At 39.1% G+C, this 21,093-nt stretch overlaps 1 protein-coding gene across 1 annotated transcript; it reads left to right on the forward strand.

Annotated features, from left to right (window-relative positions):
- Window positions 1–108: 108 nt before the first annotated feature.
- Window positions 109–21,003, forward strand: brca2 (BRCA2 DNA repair associated). The gene is made up of 27 exons (XM_084716737.1): window positions 109–253; window positions 2,364–2,462; window positions 2,656–2,889; window positions 3,248–3,311; window positions 3,655–3,686; window positions 3,788–3,816; window positions 3,927–4,038; window positions 4,122–4,177; window positions 5,249–5,303; window positions 5,422–6,069; window positions 6,692–11,890; window positions 12,580–12,675; window positions 12,769–12,838; window positions 12,929–13,395; window positions 14,526–14,716; window positions 14,810–14,997; window positions 15,119–15,289; window positions 16,114–16,477; window positions 16,569–16,724; window positions 17,677–17,824; window positions 17,897–18,009; window positions 18,233–18,431; window positions 18,522–18,688; window positions 18,792–18,930; window positions 19,150–19,406; window positions 20,344–20,490; window positions 20,579–21,003. Exons 2-27 carry the CDS (start codon window positions 2,408–2,410, stop codon window positions 20,936–20,938), a joined length of 9,717 nt encoding a protein of 3,238 aa, XP_084572863.1. The 5' UTR covers window positions 109–253; window positions 2,364–2,407; the 3' UTR covers window positions 20,939–21,003.
- The last annotated feature ends 90 nt before the right edge of the window (window positions 21,004–21,093 follow it).

A 21,093-nucleotide genomic window follows, 5' to 3' on the forward strand; every position in this document is an offset into this window, starting at 1 on the left:
AATTAACTAAATTGAACAGCAGTTGCCACTGTTTAAATTAAACGGGACTCTTATTTTGAAGTCGGACTGACTTCCGGTATGAGGCGCGCGAGGTTTTGGTTTGTTTTCGTCGCAATAGCAGTAAAGTAGCTCGTAGTTTGACTCACAGTGCTAATTCTCTGTCACTTTATCACATTATTTTGTGGTTTGTCGTTAATATTTTGCGTAGAGCTTCATCGCGACATGAAAGTCAACAGTCTTGTACATCGTCATGGTAAGTTAAATCTACATTTGCCGTTAGGTTTCTCCTGGTGAATGAGTAGCAGACCGTGTGAGTTCACGTTATATATTTTGTCAGTATTGTCAACCAACTAGCATGACATTAACCACTGCTGTGAATCAAACGTTAGCTGGTAATTTGTCCTCAGCAGTGTTAATGTCACTTTGTGTAACGTCAATAACAGTTTAGCTTTATGTAATTAGTTAGCCGCTAGCTACGTAACGTGTGGTCGGAAGCAGCAGCAGCAGACTGGCCAAGCCCACCCGGAGGTATCAAAAATCTCCAGTTACAAAGTTACAAGTTATGTTTGTTTCTTGTCCATAAACACGGTTTCTATCTCCACGAACATTTAACATGATTAACAAAATAATATAAAGTATAAAATCGATGAACGAATGAATATTTTGCTGACATCACATTCATATAGGCCTAATTCTTATACATTTCATATTTTATATCCCCTTACCTACACAATAATATATCATTGTGTTTGATGCAGTGTCATCATGTTTTTAAGACTGTTGCAGGGCATTTTGTGTCATTTTCAGTTAGTGTTTGTTTGTTAAATGGCAGCAACAGAAATGATATACTATCCTGCAGCTTCTCGTAGGAAACGCTCTAGTAATAAATATTTTGAGAATATTAATTGGGTATTGATTTGGACTTAGTATAGCAAATATTTTGTCAATAATAAAGTTACTGAAGTGTATGTTTAAAATATCCTACCCAATAAACTAGTTTTTAAGAAAATGTGGAAATTATCTGTCAGAATCCAGTGTGTTTTGTAATACTGGCACAGAAACCACATCTTAAATGAGTGTATTTATGTGCTAGATTGATGTTAAATATGTTTTTGATATGTTATGTGGGACCAAGATTAATTTACAGAAAAGAGATGTTATTCTTTATTGTCAGGGAAGTTATCTGTACAGAAGTCATTCATTTATTTTAAATCTTCCAATTTTATTTGGTGATTTTTTTTAAATACTTTTTTTATTCTGCCCAAATAAACTGTAGAGAAAGAACAGTCAAATCCATCTCAAGAAATATTCTTTATGACTTGTTTCACCTCCTGCCAGTATGGCTGAATGGCTGAGGCCATCTCCAAAATATATGGAAAAGATCTGCCAGCTGTTCCCTCCAACATAGACCTCTTTCCATTTCACCAGTCTGTACACATTTTAACTTAGGGGTTGTGAAATATCTTATCAAATTCTGCCAACAAAATTGTCTCCAGAGACCCGAACTGGTGGAAGTAGACTGCACAGAGCACATATTCGACCACAGTCCAGATTCTTTTTCCCATTTTAACCTGACCTTATTATTTGAGTATTTTTTAATGGATTGAATGCTTGAGTATAACTTTGAAACAATTTTCTTATTGTCCTTATTTTTATATATGTCAATAAATATGTCAATTACATTAGTATCAAATTTGTCCATTAATTTTATCTAATTGTTAAAGTATGTCCTGATTTGTAAATACTTTAAGAAAGCCAGTTTTTCTAAGCCATATATTTCAACTATCCAGTTCTCCCTTTGATGAAATTGAGCAATAAGAAGTGATATTAAACCTCCAGTCAATCATTGCTGATTTAAAGTCTGGGTGAAAAGCAACCCATTTCAGCAGTCTACACTTTCATTCAAATAGTGGTGATTTGCATTCCTTAAACCAGATTTTAAGAGGAACTGCAGTTCATTGATTTAACCTATTAGAATGCTGCTCATACAGGGTTTTGCTTTATTTGGTAAGTTTTTTTTATCCCTAAATGCAAATGGATTGAAATGAAACCCAGCAATCACCAGTTTTCATTCCATACATTTTAAAAGTTGTTAAGACTTTGGTCATCTACAATGCCTTAAAACCTCTTTTAATTGAAGTATGTATGTACTTCTTTTCTTCTTAATCATTTGTTAATAATAATTGCGGTCTTCATGTTTTTGGTATTCTTTTGTGATCACTAAACAAAATACATTTGATGAGGGAAAAAATACCCACTCTGAGGATTGTGTTGTTTGATTGTGTTATTTTTCTTAAAGCTAACTAGCTCAGACGAAGTTCTGCTTCTTAACTCAAGTCATGATAAAACTTTTGTCTTCTCAGGTTTGCCACACAACAAACTTTAGTGGTTACACACGTCAACTGGAATGGATTTACCCTCCAAAAACATGTATGACACATTCAAAGATGAAATCTGGAAAGGTAAGATAAGTTATAAGGTTCATAAAGATTATTCATCTTGCAGGACTGTTGTAATGTGATGCATTGCATTGTACATGTATTCAGGATATTTTGTGTAATCCTCTAAATCCAGCTGCATAATCACAAAAAGATACTTTTTGTGCAATTACAAAAGATATTGTGATTTACAATCCATTTTTAATTTTCCATTCAGAGCTGGGACCACTGGACCCTGACTGGTTTGACACACTGACAGTTCAGACGTTCACTAATGAGGCAAATGTCTCAGATCAAGATGACCTGTGTGCAAACCAAGAGGGAAATTTTAAAACACCTTTGGACAAAACTGCAGTCAGCAGTCAGCTGTTTTCAACCCCCAAAGTTTTCAGACGCAATCGAGTTGTGACACCTGAAACTGAGGATGAGCAGTTGCTCACTGCTGAACAAGGTAATATTTGATTTGACTGTTGATGTGGTTATGCAGTTATATAAGTTAAACAATATGCAACACCAATATTTCCTATGTGCAATGCTTTAAAACACTGAATCTGACTCTTGTTATTATATGTATTATTTATTGCCTTCCACTGATGCTTCTGCTATTGTGCTGTCCCCCGTAACATTGCAGATTCCCCTGTTGTGAGATTGTAAGGATAAGGGTTATTTTATCTCTTACACACTGATGCCTAACAACAATATGGATGTATGCATAGAATGTTTAAATTCAGTGTAAGTTGTAGAAGCCTGCTTGATAAGCTTTTTAGAGGCTGCATCTAAAAATAATATTTCTCTGTGGTACATTCTAGAAAAAGAAACCTTGCCATGGACAACAACACAAAGTCCATGTTTGTTTCGGAGGCCAAACAAGGGGTGAGGGCAACAACTCTGAGACCTTCTTGTCTGTGCTTTTTTTTAATATTACGAATTAATTTTTGCATAGTTCTTTTTTTCAATGTCATCAGTGGGTACATTGCTAATCTTAAGTGATTTTTCATTATGTAGGATAATTTCATGTGTCTTCAATTATTGGACAGCTGTAGGCTAAAGAGCTATTCAGCAGAAAAGGAACAATTTTAGATATAAATAATGGTAAATAGTTTTGCTTTTGGAAGAGATTGATAAGTTGTTATATATTATTTATGGAGCTACTATATCAAGATAGTTTTGTAAAACGTTACTTGTGTGGTCACTGCTGTTTTCTTGGTCTTTTTAGCGTCCCTGGTGCAAAATATGGAGGTAGTTTTGGTGAGTGGCATGTTTATCTGTATTCATTGGTTTGAATAACATAGAAAAGAAAAATTATCATCACTCTTTAACTTGTTAATTTGTTTTTGTCATTTGTATAGATCTGCTTCAAACCCCACAAAAATCCCCAGTAAGTGTGACAGTGATGTTATTCTTATTTCCGCAAATGCCCATATGAATGTGGAACAATGAATAACTTTAAGGTTTCCCCTCTTTAAATTGTTTTTTTGAATGAAACAGGCCAGCTATGCCAAGCAAATATCTGAAAGTCTCGGGGCACAAATTAATCCTGACATGTCATGGACCAGTGATCTGAATACCCCACCAGCAATACCATCCACCCTGATTTTAAGTGAGAAAATTACACGGTTGATTGTCTTACAACTATATAAATGTGATGTGTTTAATAATTAGTGTGTTGTCTCTATTTTATAGCTAAACCTGATGAGAGTCCCTGCCCGGCGAGTATCCCTACAGACAATAATGTTGTTGTGAGTACTCTGTCCAGCACAAACTTACAAGAGACATACAGTGTCTCTCTGTTATTGAATATTAAAGATTTTGTGATATGTTTATCTGTTTTGATTTCATGTTAGCGACACAAGAGCTTTTATTTGTGTTTTTGGGTTGTCTGATAGTCTTCCTGTTCTCTACATTGTGATCTGTAAAAGTCTGAATATATTGACACTAAAAATTCTATACATCATATAAGATTAAATGGGAATATATGAAGAATCAGAAGGCAGGACATGTGCACGTTGAGTTAATACAACTCATTTACACAATCTGAAATATCAGCACATAAGGGACACTTTTGGTCATCACTCCATTTTTTTTTTATTCCAGTGACTATATTTTCCTTTTCATTATCAGAGTCTTCTCTTATGGTAAACTTTATTTTTCCATACTTTTAAATTAAAAATGAAGTCTTTCAACCACTCAGCATGAGAAGGGGGTTTTACATTTTTCCAATTAAATAGGACAAAGCTTGAACAAGCAGGTAAATGCAATAGCATTATAAATACTCATAGACCGGGCAGCATCCTTTGTTTTTACAGTAAAATACCCATTAACAGGATGAGGGTAAATCTGTGTTGTCAGCATCGCTCAAAGATTCAAAGACTTAACCCCAGAAATAGTGCCAATGACTAAATCATGTGAATCAGAGTAGTCATATCATTCTTTAAGGATTACTTTGTTTTTCTCTGTCTTTTGCAAGTTATTTAGAGATTAGTTGAAAAATATTACCCAGCTACAAAGAAATCCTTTAATGAAAACCCCGTAGTAAGAGAAAAGTTTGAAATAAATGAACAAAATGCCCTGAAAATCTTCCCTTCCCATTATCCTTCTTTAGAAAATTTGGATCCTGTAAAATTTGCAATAAGTATTTCACATTCTAAAAAGAAGGAAGTTTTCAAGGATTCTCTGTCACTCAAAAGTGAAGGATCCAGATTATGTTCCCAGTTCACGTTTAATTTTCTGTTGGTGTGAGACAGAGGAGACATGGCATGACAGTAAACATAACGTGAAACTTTTTTTTTTTTCTGTCTTATCATTCTCAGTTTGTACGGACGCTTTTTCCCTCTCTGTCAGAGTCATCCAGAGTTGTTGACCAAGGTACTGTGTTGTTCCTCTGCAATTTGCTAATATCTAAGATGATGCAGCAGCAACAGATTTACTCACAGGCTTTTAAATGCATGATGCAAAATACTGATTGCTGCTCTGTAATCAACAGGAGTTGTTTCTCCTGGGGCTGATCAGAATCCAGAGACCCATGACTCCCTCCAGAGTTCACTGGATCAAGGTGACGGTGATTGGAGACTGAAGCTACCTGACGCTATTGAGGATGGAGACGTTCGCAGTACTGTAGCAAGTGTCCTTGATGGAGCTGAAGATGTTCTCTCTGTGTTCTTCACCAACAGTAGTTCAGCTCTGAGAAAAGTAAAAACTGACAGAATCAGAAGAAAACAAATTATTCCAACAAAAGGCTGCAGCTTATCAGACATTCCAACAACAAACCATGCTGCATCTAATGAAGAGATAACAGCTGATCAGGAACTTTCCTCACCTCCACCCGTGAAAACCGAAGATATTGGAACCACCCAGTGGTCTCCATTAAATTTATCTGAAATTCCACCATGTACTGTGGACACTTCTTGCCACGATAGCAGCTCTACCACAAAAAACAGTATGTCAGCAGAACAGCTGCAGAGTGACTTTGATTCTGGCCAGCTCGTTCAGCCACCTGTGAAAATCCCAGACTCTGGATTTACTAAGAAGAAGAGAAAGTTTGTTTACACAGTTAAGACTGTGAAATCGCAAATTCAAGCAGGAGAAAAACAGTCTCAGAAGATGGACTCATCAGCAGTGATCCTTGATTCTGGTAACACATTTCAAACAAATTTTGATTTAGTTTTAGTCAGAGTCTTTTGACTGAAATGCCATTTACTTTTTGTCATATTTTAGTCATCTGAATTGTTTTAGTTTTAGTTTAGTAGTTGACTGAGTCTAGAGTAGATGCTAAATGTGCAGTCTTATTTTTGTTACATTTTGTTTAACACATATGAAGCCCTCTATGGTTATGTTATTAGGTCAAATGTTAATATATTATGTATTATAGACCTGCACTATGCCAAAACTACAAACCATGAGTTTTACCAGGAGGACATTTACACTAAAACAAATTCTCCAGCACCCCTGTCACTTCTTTTTCCCAGGCTATAACGTTCTCTATGGGGACTGTTATGTTCCCTCATTATGTAGTGGGAGTCGATATGCATTTTTCACTGGCCATTCTGTCTGACACTAAAGAGCCACCGTGGTTTAGAAGCGTCTTGTAGTTACTGCTAGTAGCCCTGAAGTAACTGTAGCTTAATATAATTTTGCTGTTGACATTGTATGAAGCACAAGTTGAAAATATTCAGTGAAATAATCACCAGCATTATTATTCAGTGAAATTATGAAATTAATGACTGAATTTATCCTTGCTTTATGCTTTATTTCAGAGCAAGACATGAAGGTGAAGCAGTTGGTGAAAGCCCCAGCTGAAGCAGGCTGTATCATGAAGAATGAGATGCAGATCACTGAAGAAAATCTACCTCCCTCTGTACAAGCAAAAGTCCAGGATCTTGACATATCGCAACTTTCCAGAGATTTTGCACAAGACTTCAGTCAAATGACAGACCCCAGTAAACTCAGTACAGGAGAGGATACTCCTCGAAATGGCTTCTCTCCATCAGCTTGTCTAACAGCCATGAAACAGGCAAATCAGAAAGCAAAACAAGTGAACTTTCACCACAACTACAATGTTGTCAGTAACAGAAGATCTGTTTCTGCTACTAATCAAAATAACTCCATTAGTGAGGCTACAGTGAGTGACAGTGGATTCCAGTCTGCTCATGTGACTGCATCATCATTTGTTTTTCCCAGCTCAGAGAACAATGGTCAAAGTCAACGGCGGACAGGTTTTAAAACTGATACCTACAGGAGTTCTCTACCCACCAGTAAAGGAAATAGAAAGCCACATTTGGATGATATTTTACAAGAAGAGGAAACAGATGCCAAGCCGTCCGGTGCAATCAAGGAGAGCCAGACACTGGACCCTGGCACATCATCACGACTCCCCAGCAGCACAAAAGGAATTGTTGATGACATTAATTGCATTCCTCTTAATGGCCACAGTCATGGGAGTCTGCCAGAGAAAACAGCCGTTTCTCTTCCTTCCGTCCATGCATCAGGCTTCAGAACAGCTTCAAATAAGGGTATACAGATTTCCTCAGTCAACCTGGAGAGAGCCAAACGTCTCTTTGAAGAGACTGAAGGGGAAAGAACTTTTTGTGATCAGCCCCTCAAATGCACCAGTGGCACTAAAGATGAACTTGGCATGAGTCATGGATCAGTGAAAAATGCAGCCCTGAACTCAAACCAACCTCCTTCTAGTAAAAAATTAATGGATAACAGTTGCCAGTTAACAGCTTCACAAAAAGCTGACGTGACTGAGCTGTGCACTCTCTTGGAAGAAGCAGATAGCCAGTTTGAATTTACACAGTTCAAATCTGCAAAGCTAAAACAAGCTTGTCAAGACAATGTCAACTCCTCCCAAAAAGTTGACAAAGAACCTGACCCAGATTTTCTTGCGGGAATCGATTTTGATGACAGTTTCAGTTCAGATACTGAAAAGCACCTGGCAGCAGAAATGGTGCCTGAAAAAATGACTTTAGCTTCAGATGGTAAAATGAACAATGGGACATCTAATGTCACAAGTAAATCCACTGGTGTGCCATTATCAAGTACAATGAAAACGCAAAATTCCTCTACTTTCTATTCAAAGGACGTCTCAGAAGGCAGTCGCAGTTTTATGTTAGTTGAAACCAAAAGTCTTGACAGAGCTGGCCAAACTGAAACAAGCAAGATGGATAACAGAGATCCTTTGATGCTCGGTGTTGAATTTAAGACTGCAGGAGGAAATGTTGTGAGAGTTTCAAAAAGGTGTCTGAGTAAAGCCAAAGCTTTGTTTGCAGATTTAGAGGAGAATCTTCTGACAGGTCAGAAATTCCCGGACAAAAAGAAGAGTGAAACTGATGCTCAACCACAGCATAAAAGAATTGTCGATAATCATACTGGTAACTCTTTGAATCTTAAAGAGAACAGAGGAAACATCATCTGTTCAGCCAGACAGGTCAGAGATGAAGATGCTACAGAAAGTTTGAAAAACAGCAAAATGGACCCAAAGAAGTGTCAAAGTGGGTTCAAAATGGCCAGTGGGAGAGGGATTTCTATTTCAACAAAAGCTATGCAAGAGGCAGATGCTTTCTTCAAAGGCTGTGACATTGTGGACGCAGCTGGCATGTCAGTAAAACATAAGAACATAGAACCCTTGTCGAGTGGTGTCCGTCATAAGAAAAACCTTCAGAAATTTAAAAATGTTCAAGAGATGAAAGAAAACTTTTCTGAAGAGCCAATCAGTGAGTCTGAAAATGTGAATACAGCACCAGCTGTGCTCCATACAGAGGCTGTGCAACATAATGTGGAGAGTCACAGTGTTGGTTTTAAGAATAAACCTGCTTTGACAAATGCAGATTCTTTCCAAGGAAACCCGTCTTCAACTGCAAAAACGCTTTCATCTCTCTCATGCATAGCATCAAAGAATACTGGCTTTTCTGCCATCAGTGAATTGAACAATGGTGGATTCTGTACAGCTCGCGGTGAAAAAGTAATCGTGTCCACTGATGCAATGAAAAAATCAGAGTGTCTTTTCAATGACATTAATACACTTGAGGACACAAACAAATTACTGAAACAAAAAGAAGATGCTTTAAGAAGAGGTCATCTTGCTAATCAAATTCAGGTTTCATCACCCAAAAATGGATTTCAGACAGCCAGTGGTAAAGGAGTTGTCATTTCATCTGCAGCTCTCAAGAAAGCAAAATTGTTGTTGAGTGAATGTGAAGGAGTTGAGGATAAAATCAGAATAAAACCAACGCATTCCAACATGCCAGCTCCTGGTCGACCACCCAGGAATAGTGGATTTCTTGCAGCCAGTGGTAAACCTGTGGCATTTTCATCTGAGGCCCTCCAGAAGGCAAAAGCTCTCTTCAGTGACATCAGTTTTAATGCACAGATTCCTGCTGTTGCAGATGCAAGGAAGAGTCAAAACAAAGATGCTCGTAACGATGCAGAAAAAATTCATTGTGGTTTCTCAACTGCAGGGGGAACAGAAGTCCACATTTCACAGAAAAATCTGTTAAAAGCAAGAACCCTTTTGAAAGAATTTGATGATGGCTCTATTTCAAAAGCAATGCAAGAGGCAGATGCTTTCTTCGAGGACTGCAACATTATGGACGGTAAAGATGGCATGTCAGTGAAGAACAGGAAGAGTATAGAACCTCTGAGTGAAAATGGCAGCGAGAGGAAAAAACTTCAATTTGAACAAGATCAAAGTTTGATAACTGATTCTGATCAGCCTGGAGGTGGATGCGCTGGGTTTGAAAGTGTGACCATGGAAAAGATGCTGCATAGTGATGATGTGGAGATTGATGAAAAGGTTTTGAAGAGGACACCAGATTCTACTAACGTAGCTTCTTCACATGAAAATCCATCTTTTATGGCAAAGCCACTTACTGCCTCATTGTGCACATCAAAGAACATTGGCCTCTCTTCTATCAATGAATTGAGCAATGGTGGTGGGTTTTGTACAGCCAGTGGAAAAAAGGTATCCGTGTCAGATGATGCAATGACAAAAGCAAAGGCCTTATTGAATGAAAATGCTGCATTTGAGGACACAAATACACAACTGAAACAAAGAGTGGACACTTTCCCTCCACAGAACAGGGGATTTCAGACAGCCAGCGGCAAAGGCGTTACAATCTCATCTGCTGCCTTGAAGAAAGCAAAAACTCTGTTAAGTCAATGTGAAGGAGTTGAGGATAAAATCAGTTTCAGTGCAGGTGTTGCAGCTGTTTCACACAGCACAAATGGTGACAAGAAACAAAACAAAGCTGAAAATACAGAGAAAATGCACTGTGGTTTCTCAACTGCGGGGGGAGCAAAAGTCCATGTTTCACAGAAATATCTGCTGAAGGCAAGAAACCTTTTGAAAGAATTTGATGATGGCTCTATTTCAAAAGCAATGCAAGAGGCAGATGCTTTCTTCGAGGACTGTGACATGAACGGTAAAGATAGCATGTCAGTAAAACAAAAACCTATAGCACCTGTGAATGGAAGTGGCAGTGAGAAGAAAAACCTCTCAAAATCTGATCAGAGTCTGACAAACATTTCTGAAGAGTCTGGAAGTGGATGCACAGAGTTAGAAAACGTGACTGTGGGGCGAGTTGTAAACACTGAACAGATGCTGCATACTGATGATGTAAAAATGCACAAAGAGGCTTTTAAGAACACACCGGATTCTACCAATGCAGCTTCTTTGCGTGAAGGCTCATTTTTGATGGCAAAGCCACTTTCCTCCCCATTGTGCACAACATCAAAGAACACTGAACACTCTGCCGTCAATGGTGGTGGATTCTGTACGGCCAGCGGTAAAAAGGTTTCTGTGTCGGACGAGGCAATGACAAATGCAAAGTCTCTGTTGAATGAAAGTGCTGCATTTAAGGACACAAACACACACCTGAAACAAAAGGTGCATAATTTGCCACCACAGACAGGTGGATTTCAGACAGCCAGTGGTAAAGGTGTTGCTGTTTCATCTGCTGCACTAAAGAAAGCAAAAACTCTGAGTGAATGTGATGATGCTGAGGATAAAATAAGTATAAAACCAACACATTTCAAGATGCCAGCCCCTGACCCCCCACTCAGGAATCGTGGCTTTCATTCAGCTAGTGGTAAACGCGTTGCATTTTCACCTGAGGCCCTCCAGAAGGCAAAAGCTCTCTTCAGTAACATCAGTTTCAGTGCAGATGTTCCAGCTGATTCAGACACAAGGAGGAGTGAACAGAAAGATGCTCAAAGTGATACAGACAAAATTCACTGTGGTTTCTCAACAGCAGGGGGAGCAAAAGTCCACGTTTCACAGAAAAATCTGTTGAAAGCAAAAGCCCTTTTGAAAGAATTTGGTGATGAGGAGAGTCGTGATTCAGACTCAACGAGCCCACATAGCACCCATGAGTCAGATCTATCAAAAGTGAAAGACTTGAAAGGAAATTCAAAATGTAATTTTAGCACAGTCGCTAACAAAGACATGCCTGCTAAGGAAAATGCTCCTCAGGTAGTTAAAATTTTAACCTCTTTGCAAGCAACTGACCCTGAAAATGAACCTCTGCAAAACTCAAATCCAGTTGGTTGCATTTTTAAAGACAAGGCTCCTACAGAGGCATCTAACTTTAAAGAAAGAAAAAATACCCCATCAGGGGTGGGTAGCCTTGAAGAGGAAATGTCAAGTGTGTTGGCCTGTAAAATCAATCAGTCAAACACCAGTGTGGGACCTAACGTCAAAAGGACAGAAGAGTCTCCAGTGCTGTACTTTGAGTCACTTAACCTGAGCAGCTGCACTGAAACCCAGCAGAAGTTTCTTGCTCAGGAAGCTCTGGACTGCACTAAAGCTTTGTTAGAGGATGAAAGTATCGCTGGCCAAAGACTCTCAATGACTTTAGAAAATTTTACACTGCAAGACGAACCAAAACCCAGCAACAGACCTGGAGAAGAACAAAAAAGAACAGGGAAGAGACTGGTAGAGGACCCAGATATGACCAGTAAGTGTCTGTTATTATTCTGACATTTCAATGCTCTTTATTTTCCCTCACTCTTTGGCTGGAACAGGTCCCTTAATGCCACTGCTGTCACACTGTTAAAATTATAGACTTTTCTTTATGGATCTCTGAAAGCAGGACTTCAGTCTCCAAACTTGTTCAGTTCTTTTTACTGTTTGATGCCATTTTTATTAATGAACACTCAAGCACTTCCTGGCATATGGGGCCGGATGCATATATCTTTTACGGTATTATTTGGATGTTAATAGTGATAATTTACAGTTCTTGTGAACATGCTCAGATAGGGAAAGGTTGCGTTCATCATGTTTACTGTTCTGGTCTGGTAATTTACAGTTATATGAAGTTCGGAGCATTTGCCGAATTTGATGTGGCACACTCGCACAAGCCCACCATATGAAAAAAGAAAGTAAAGATAAAACTACAAAAATATTCTTGCATGAAGTCCATAGTTTTCAGATCTTAATCTGAATTATTTGAAGAATTAAATTATTTCTTTGCAGTTCTTGAGCCCAAAGTCTTCAGTGTGAAATGAATTGTTCCCATATTGCAAATAAATCATGATTTTGAAATTAACTAAAAACATGTATATAACCGACCTTAAGCTGTGACTCTATCTATCACAAGCATCATTAACTGTAAACTGATGCCTTACCGTTTTTGAAATATTCCAGGTCAGCCTCCTCTGAAAAGACGATTACTGGAAGAATTTGACAGGACCGTTGCTGGTCGAAGAAGAACACTCCACCCGGAAAAAAGTAGCCTAAATGGTAAATTACTTGCACTGAGGCAAATTATGTAAACAGTATATCTTTTGTCTGTTAGTTAAATGACCCTTAATGTGTATTTTTTTCTTAATTAAGGTGTAATGAAAGACAGGAGAGTTTTCAAGTACAGCCCATCTCTTCATCCAAATATTACAAGGCCACACATGTAAGCTGTCTGTGGATTGTTGGTCAAGTTTTCAAGTGGTTGACAAAGGTTAGCTGCTATTTCTCATGTCTTCTTATTTTTGTCATACAGTAATGTAAAAAGCTACATGGAAACCAGATTGCAAAAGACAACGCCAACACAACAGCTGAATCCAGGAGATGGCAGATCAGCACATTCCAAGATGCCCGTGTTCGTTCCCCCATTCCTCAAGAATGCAAAGACAGAGAGTCGAAAGAATACAGCACTCAAGGACAATACAAGAACACTTCCAACATTTGTTCCTCCATTCAAGAAACAAAGAACTGTTGTTCAAGAGAGCTCCTCTAAACCACAGGAGGAGGAGGAGGAGGATAAACACCGCCATCCTTTTGTACTGCCCACTAAAACAACACAAAGCACTACGGATGTAACTGGTAATAAGAGAAAAGAAGACATTCAGGCGGTAACCTTGACTGACACTACAAACGATAATCTGATGAGGACTGAAAAGAATCTTGCTGTTGAATCAGAGGCTGAGGAGGCATCTCGTGCAGAGGACACACTGTCCAGAAGCCAAGGTGCATTAACCTTTGTGAATGAAGACAGAATGACGCACTATAAATATTCTGCACAACATTTAAAATAATGCAGGGCTCTTGTGCACCGTGGAAAAGCATGGAATTTGATTTTAGTAATTTCCAGGTCTTGATAAGTATGAAAAAAGATCAGAGTATGGAAAAATTTGTGTGCCCAGGCTATTGCTCTTATTCTGTTTTCTAAAATTCAGTATTTAAAAAAAACTCACAGCAGAGGGTTTATGATGGTATTTGGAGCAGCTCTTTGAGCACTGCATTTTCCAACAAATGAAGAAATTATCTTTATTTACGCTGCACTTTTTACAGTAGAGTGATCTCTTAAGATGTGTTGCAAACACACACTAAAAGTGGTGATGCTGCCAAAGTAACAGGCCTGTGTCATAAGTCAAAAACGTAGGCTCAGCCTCACAGTTTCAAATTTCCTAGAAAGCTTTTGTATTTTTTGCCATTGACCAGTAATGCAAACTAATGTCAGATGCTCCAAATTACATCTTAATGATTCTTAATTACAAAGGTTCTAATTGATCGGGAATAAGCGTAGTAGACTCTGTGAGCTAAAACAGGAAGTTTAACTTCCTTTACAATAAATCACTGAATATTTACCATCGGGTAGACAATCTCACTGGAATATGCAATAATTAAAATCAGTGTATATGATAGGATAGTGACATTAGAGTGTGTCAGAGACTCCAAATTTAGGCTTTTATGGACAATTTTTTTCCACTTAGCTGTAGGGCTGCAACTAACAATTATTTTCACAGTTGATTAATCAGTCAATTATTTTCTCGATTAATCAGTTAATAGCTGTTTGCCTTTTAAATGTCAGAAAATGGTGAAAAAATGATCAGTGTTTCCTGAAGCCCAAGATGACGTCCTGAAATGTCTTGTTTTGAACACAGCCCAAAAATATTCAGTTTACTGTCAGAGAGGAGTAAAGACACCAAAAAATATTCACATTTAAGAAGCTGGAATAAAAATTGCTCAAACCAATCGAGCAATTATCAAAATAGTTTAATTAATTAATTTAATATTTGCTCTATCTAGCTGGAAATTTGAGTCTGGAAGAGTATGGAATGTTGAAACCCTGATAATGATGTGTTTATGGTCCACAGACATGTGTCAGAATCTTCATAATGTGGAGCTGGCACGAGACATGCAAAACATGAGGATCAGGAAGAAGAAGCGCCAGAACATTCGGCCTCTGCCGGGCAGTTTGTTTCTAACTAAAACCTCAGGAGTGTCGAGGATACCGCTGAACGCTGCAGTAAATGGAAAGTGTCCTGCAAGATGCACCAAAAAACAGGCAAGGCGAAAATTTATTGGGTAGAGAATTTGGTTAAACATCATCATTGTCACTTTAACAGCTTTTTGACGTGTTCATGTTGTTGTTTTTCAGCTGTACTGCCATGGAGTTCATCGGCACGTGTTTGATGTCACCAGCGAGACTGCAGAATCTTTTCGCTTCAGTTTGCAGCAGTTTGTCAAACAGGAGGCTTTTGTAGACGGAGGTGGTGTTCAGCTCGCTGATGGAGGATGGCTTATCCCCAGTAATGATGGGACTGCAGGGAAACAAGAGTTTTACAGGTATTGTTACATTTTAGACAAGCTCAGACCGAGATTTGTAATGTTAAACCAATTCTAATGTTTGAGAGACCAGGTGTATTTGTGTGAATGTGGACTGCAGCCTGATTGTTTTTGTCCACAGAGCGTTATGTGACACTCCAGGTGTGGATCCTAAACTGATCAGTGAGGAGTGGGTGTACAATCACTACAGATGGATTGTGTGGAAGCAGGCCTCCATGGAAAGATCATTTCCAGAAATGATGGGCAGCCTTTGTCTCACCCCAGAACAGGTTCTCCTACAACTGAAGTACAGGTACAAAGGATTCTAGTTCATTTTAGCTGCTGTAGTTAATTTCATTCTACACTCAACAAAACATCCACACTTTTCTTTTTCAAAATGTGTGCAGCCTGACAATGGTATTACAAGTGGGGTTGTGTCAGTGTAGATGCTGGTCAGCACACCCTCAGTTTGAGGAAGCAGCAGGAGTACTGGTGTAGGAAGCTAAGCAGTTAAACATATTTCAGCCATAAAAGGTTCACCTAAAAATATCAATATAAGTTTAAGAATATGCTTTATTCAGACCAGACTCCATTGGCAAAACTTTGCCTCATTTTATGTCACAGAACAAAGGAGTTTCTGGTCTATCGCTGCCTCAATCTGTTGACTGTTGACTTCTGTGTTTGAAAAAGATAGTTTGGATTCACCAAAGTCACACCGTAACACGAACAAACTAACAGATCGAGGCAGCGGTAGACCAATAACTTCCGTGTTCTGCAAGGTAAAATTACTGATTTTGTCAATGGAGCCTGGTTGGTTTGGTGAGAGCAATATTTGGCTCATATAATGGCAATCTCTCATCAGAAAAGGCTGTTTGATGGTAAGGCAAAGCAGTGAAAATTCTCAACAAACTTATATTAATATATTAAGTGGACCTTTTTTAAGTGGCTAAAATATGTTTTGCTGTTGACTCTGGCCACAACAGTACATTGTTTTGCTTCCTTTCTGTTACTCCAATCTGACCACCATCTACCATTTGCTGTATGCTGTATACACTGATTGATTAAAGGTTTAAAATGTGATATAAGTGTAATTTTAGTCAAAGGGTTGTTTTCTAAATCTAAATCTTTGTGTAAAAGATATGATGTGGAGGTGGACCACAGCCGCAGGCCAGCTCTGAGGAAGATCATGGAAAAGGACGACACAGCAGCCAAAACTCTGGTCCTGTGTGTTTGTGGGGTCGTCTCCAGGGTTCGCTCCCCAAAAAGACACAGTGACATCAAGATTCCAGGTGCTGATGCCAAGGTTGAAAAGCCGTCTGCAGTGGTTTGGCTGACAGATGGATGGTACGCCATTAAAGCTCAGCTGGATGAACCTCTGACCGCCATGCTTCATAAAGGTCGGCTGGCTGTCGGCGGGAAGTTGATCATCCATGGGGCTCAGCTGGTGGGATCACAGGACGCCTGTTCCCCTCTGGAGGCTCCTGAGTCTCTCATGTTGAAGGTATTTCAACAGAGAGACCACAAGTTATTCTGTCTGTCCACAAGACTAACAAATAACAAGTTGACTTATTCATTGTTTATTATGTGTTTAGATTTGTGCCAACAGCAGCAGACCTGCACGATGGGATGTAAAGCTGGGATTTCACAGAGATCCACGACCATTCCTTCTTCCTGTCTCCTGTTTGTACGGTAATGGAGGACCAGTAGGATGTGTGGACATCATCATACTGAGAAGCTACCCCATACAGGTGAGTTACATCTTATTGTTATTAAGTTCATTCTTCTTATTCTCATTCTTCTTTTATTATTATTATTCAGCTTTTTCTTCTTCTTCTTCTTCCTCTTCCTCCTCCTCCTCTGGGAGACTGGCCAACACACCAAAATAAGAAAATAAAAACAATACTAGTAATACCCGTAACAAACATTACAAACAATAAATAAATAAAAACAAAACAAACACATACTGAAATAAAATACATAAGTAAAATTCAGTGATTGATTGAGTGAATTGAATGATGTTATGGTTATCAGTTAGAAGCATTAATTGATATTTCTTGTGGTGTAGACATTATTATAGTATTCCAGGAATGGTTGCCATACTTTTTGGAATTTATTAACTGATCTCAGATCAGTATGTTTGAGCATTTTTAACTTAAATGATCCATTACCTCTCTTCCAAATATACAGAATGAGGCATTTTGCTAAAATCAATGAGAAAGCAACAGCATGGATGTGGACTTGAGAGAAATTTAGATTTTGGTGAGCAATGCCAAAAACTGTCAGACTTGGCACTGAGTCTGTGGCCTGGTTACAAATGTACAAGAGTGTTTCAAAGACCTGAGCCCCAAATTGTCCCATCCTGGGGCAGGACCAAAGTGAAAATGGATCAGGGTCGCTAGGTCTTGGTTGCACCTTTGACAAGTTCTGGGTAAAATTAGGTTTGTTTATGGGGTGCCCTTGTAGGTACTATAGGTGCTATATAGCTGCTGGTTCGACTCCCACCTGTGGCCCATTTGCTGTGTGTCATCCCCTCCCTCTCTGCCCCCTTCCTGTCATGTCTTCAGCTGTCCTATGATTAAAGGCAAAAAGCCCCAAAAATTATCTTTAAAAAAAAACAAAGAATTAGGTTTATTTAGTCTTACATTGGTACTCTTTCTCCTGGAAGTTCATATATATTTGTTTGCTTGTCACATTCTCCAGTGGATGGAGAGGAAACCAGACGGAGGTGTCGTGTTCCGTTCTGTTCGTGCAGAAGAGAAGGAGGTGAGACGATACAACAGTCAAAAACAAAAGGCCATGGAGATCCTGTTCGCCAAGATTCAAGCTGAATTTGAGAATGAAGAGAAAGGTAGGAATTGTCTCGGCAGCGTGTTAAATACAGGCTGAAATGGAATAAGTCTTAACAAATTTTCATCCTCAGGTAATAAAAAACCTCAACGTAGAAGACGAACAATCAGTCATCGGGATATTGCAAGCCTCCAGGATGGAGAGGAGCTCTATGAAGCAGTGGGGGACGACCCAGCTTACCTGGAGGTGAAATTTACTTAAATAATAACTTTATTCATATAGCACTTTTCAAACTTAAGCAGTGCTTTCCAGATGAAAAGATTTACAGACCCAAAACTTCATATAAAAGGTGGAAGGTGAAATTTAAGTAAAGGAGATGACCATAAAAAAGATACAGATTTACAGATTAACTTAATTTCTCTAATGAACAGAGTTTTAATTGCACACCTGTTTTACTGCCATGTCCCAGGCTCATTTGAGCGAGCAGCAGCTGGAGACTCTTCATACCTACAGGCGTTGTCAGATGGAGAAGAAGCACGCAGAGTTGCAAGATCGATACAGACGAGCTTTAGAAAATGCAGAGGACCGAGAAGGCAGCTGTCCCAAGCGAGACGTTACACCTGTGTGGAAACTCTGCATATCTGACTCCACGGACCAACCTGGCACTGGTGTGTCTTTAATTTTTATTTATTTAGGATTTACTGTGGTCACTGTATTATTGTGTATTTAAACGTTGATTGAAAATGATGTTGTTTTAGTTTATCAGATGAACCTGTGGCGACCTCCCTCAGACCTTCAATCTTTACTGAAGGAAGGTTGTCGATACAAAGTCTATAACCTCACCACTTCAGAGGGAAAGAAACACGGTGGGAACACAACTGTTCAGCTGACTGGGACAAAGAAAACACAATTTCAGGACCTGCAGGTTAGAGACTAATTATCTTGAGCACACTCAGTGGGCAATATGGAATTGTAGATACATTTAAATGAAATAATTAACAGTACTTGTGCTTTACTTTATCATTCAGGTTTCTCAGGAATGGTTATCAACACGTTTTCAGCCGAGGGTCTCTACTGACTTTGTGGATCTTCAGAACACAGACTTCCAGCCGCTGTGTGGAGAAGTCGATCTCACAGGATACGTCATCAGTATCGTAGATGCACAGGGTAGGTGAACTGTTTCTTTACTTTATTTGTCTATTTGATAGGAACAGCGCACATTAAAGAACATAAGTATAAACAACAGATTTGAGCAAAAATGCTAATTTGCGTCCGTAGTCCTGAGGCAGTTAACAAAAACAGACATTACAAGTGAGAATGTGCAAATATACAGTTAACCATTCTGTCAGAGCTGTTATTTACTGAGTGATTGTGTTTTAAACACAGGTCTCTCTCCTGCATTTTATCTGACCGATGGGATCCTGAACTTTGTTAAAGTGCGCTGTTTCAGCAGCTTGGCTCAGTCTGGTTTGGAAGATGTGGTAAAACCACGAGTCCTGTTGGCTCTGAGCAACCTGCAGCTCAGAGGTCAGTCGACATCTCCCACCCCTGTCGTGTACGCCGGAGATCTGACCGTCTTCTCAACAAACCCAAAAGAGGCTCATCTGCAGCAATCACTCAGCCAACTCAGAAACCTGCTCCAGGTACAGCGATGGAAAGCCCAAACCTGAAAAGCTCCTGACATGCTTTAGAAATTGTGTTTACCATTAACTCGTTTAAAGATACCTGCTGCATCAGAGGCTGGTTGCTCTCACAAAGTGCTTAATGTTCTGCAGTACATTAAAGTTCAGGTGCAAATTATGAGAAATCAAATTGGTAACAGTGATTAGGATAAGAAATGTTTCTCAAATAATAACCTCATATTGACCTCGATTAAAGAGCTAAGAGACTGGTTTAAATAGATTTTTGAACAGCTCAATTGCTCCTCTGTAGAAGTTAACAAGAACATGCCACAGGAGTTTTGCCTTCTTAAGTTTCTTTTAAAATCTATAGCCTGGTCTTTCTCAGCACACCAGGTCTTTAAACAGCAAACAGACCATATAGTCTTTTTAACAGTCCAAGCTTTTCTAGCTCTTTAGTTATTCTTACCTTTAATTATAGCGTGGCTCCTTTCTTTTCCCATCTTCCTCCTCCATCCTAATCATCTCTTTCAGCCACTCATCCACAGTTAGCCCACCCAGCAAATAAAAATCTGACATTTTGAAACAATGTTGTTTGGTGCTGTGATACAGATTCAGTGCAGTCACACGTGTTTATAGTGTTTTACAATGACTTTGAATACAGTTCAGTCAATCATAATCTAGGACTGGAAGTTTTACAATGACTATTGTATACATTGTCTTCATTTCACTCGTGTACGGAAACAAACTTACTTTGATCAGCATTTGATAAATCACAGATGCAAAACAGTGCACAGAGACACAGAAGACCTACAGTGTGATTGATAGGTGTGAGTGTAGAGACGTAATGATCAGATCAGTTTTTTTCATCTTTCTTTTATCAGTCTCTTCGGTTTGGATACAATGCAATGCTGTGAAATGGTGCAACAACTTAACTGTAATTGTCATCACATGTTTTCAGGGGCAGGAGAACTTCTTTCTCGCTGCTGAGGAGAAACTTTCACATTTACTAAAATCTGATGGCCTGAGCTCCACCTCCACATCTCCAGCTCTGCAGACACAAACCACTGCTGCTACAAGAGACACGAGACAAGACACAAAGACAAATGTGAGTTCATGTACTTACTATGGTATCTGATGCTCTCAAAACCTCTTCACATTTATTAAAAACTAAAAATGATGTCCTTTTTATGCAGGTGACATCTCAACAGCCAATCAGAAACCTCGGATCCTTCACGCCCGTCAGCAGGAACCCCCTCACAACAAACCGTTCGACAGAGAAAGACCCGAGCAGCCTGAAGAGGAGGAGAGCTCTGGACTATCTGTCTCGTATCCCGTCTCCTCCTCCTCTCCTCTCTCTGGGCTCAGTGGCGTCTCCGTGTGTAAAAAAGACGTTTAACCCTCCACGGAGGTCTGCGACACCAAGCACTTTAAATCCTGTCAGACAGACTCCAGCTCGCAAACCTGTCAGTTCACCAGTGGAGGATGAGTGGGTGAATGACGAGGAACTGGCGATGATTGATACTCAGGCACTGCATGTTGGTGATGTAGTGTAGGTACTGAAGACTGTATGATGATGAACATGCTACAACTGTAAAAAAAAAATGTGTAAAGGTTGTGTATGTTTGTGGTCTCATTGGACTCATTAAAGAGATGAAATCACTTCACAACAGTAAAATTATGTCATCACTTCATACTGATCTACCTTCTT

The sequence above is a fragment of the Lutjanus erythropterus genome, chromosome 4 (genome assembly GCF_056507025.1).
Source record: "Lutjanus erythropterus isolate fLutEry1 chromosome 4, fLutEry1.hap2, whole genome shotgun sequence".
In the NCBI taxonomy this organism is placed as follows: domain Eukaryota; kingdom Metazoa; phylum Chordata; class Actinopteri; order Lutjaniformes; family Lutjanidae; genus Lutjanus; species Lutjanus erythropterus.

Coding starts and splice junctions, on each gene's coding strand:
- brca2 (XM_084716737.1), top strand. CDS start 2,408: ATGGATTTACCCTCCAAAAACATGTATGACACATTCAAAGATGAAATC. Junction 11,891..12,579: donor AGAGGACCCAGATATGACCA/GTAAGTGTCTGT, acceptor GAAATATTCCAG/GTCAGCCTCCTCTGAAAAGA. Junction 19,407..20,343: donor AACTCAGAAACCTGCTCCAG/GTACAGCGATGG, acceptor ACATGTTTTCAG/GGGCAGGAGAACTTCTTTCT.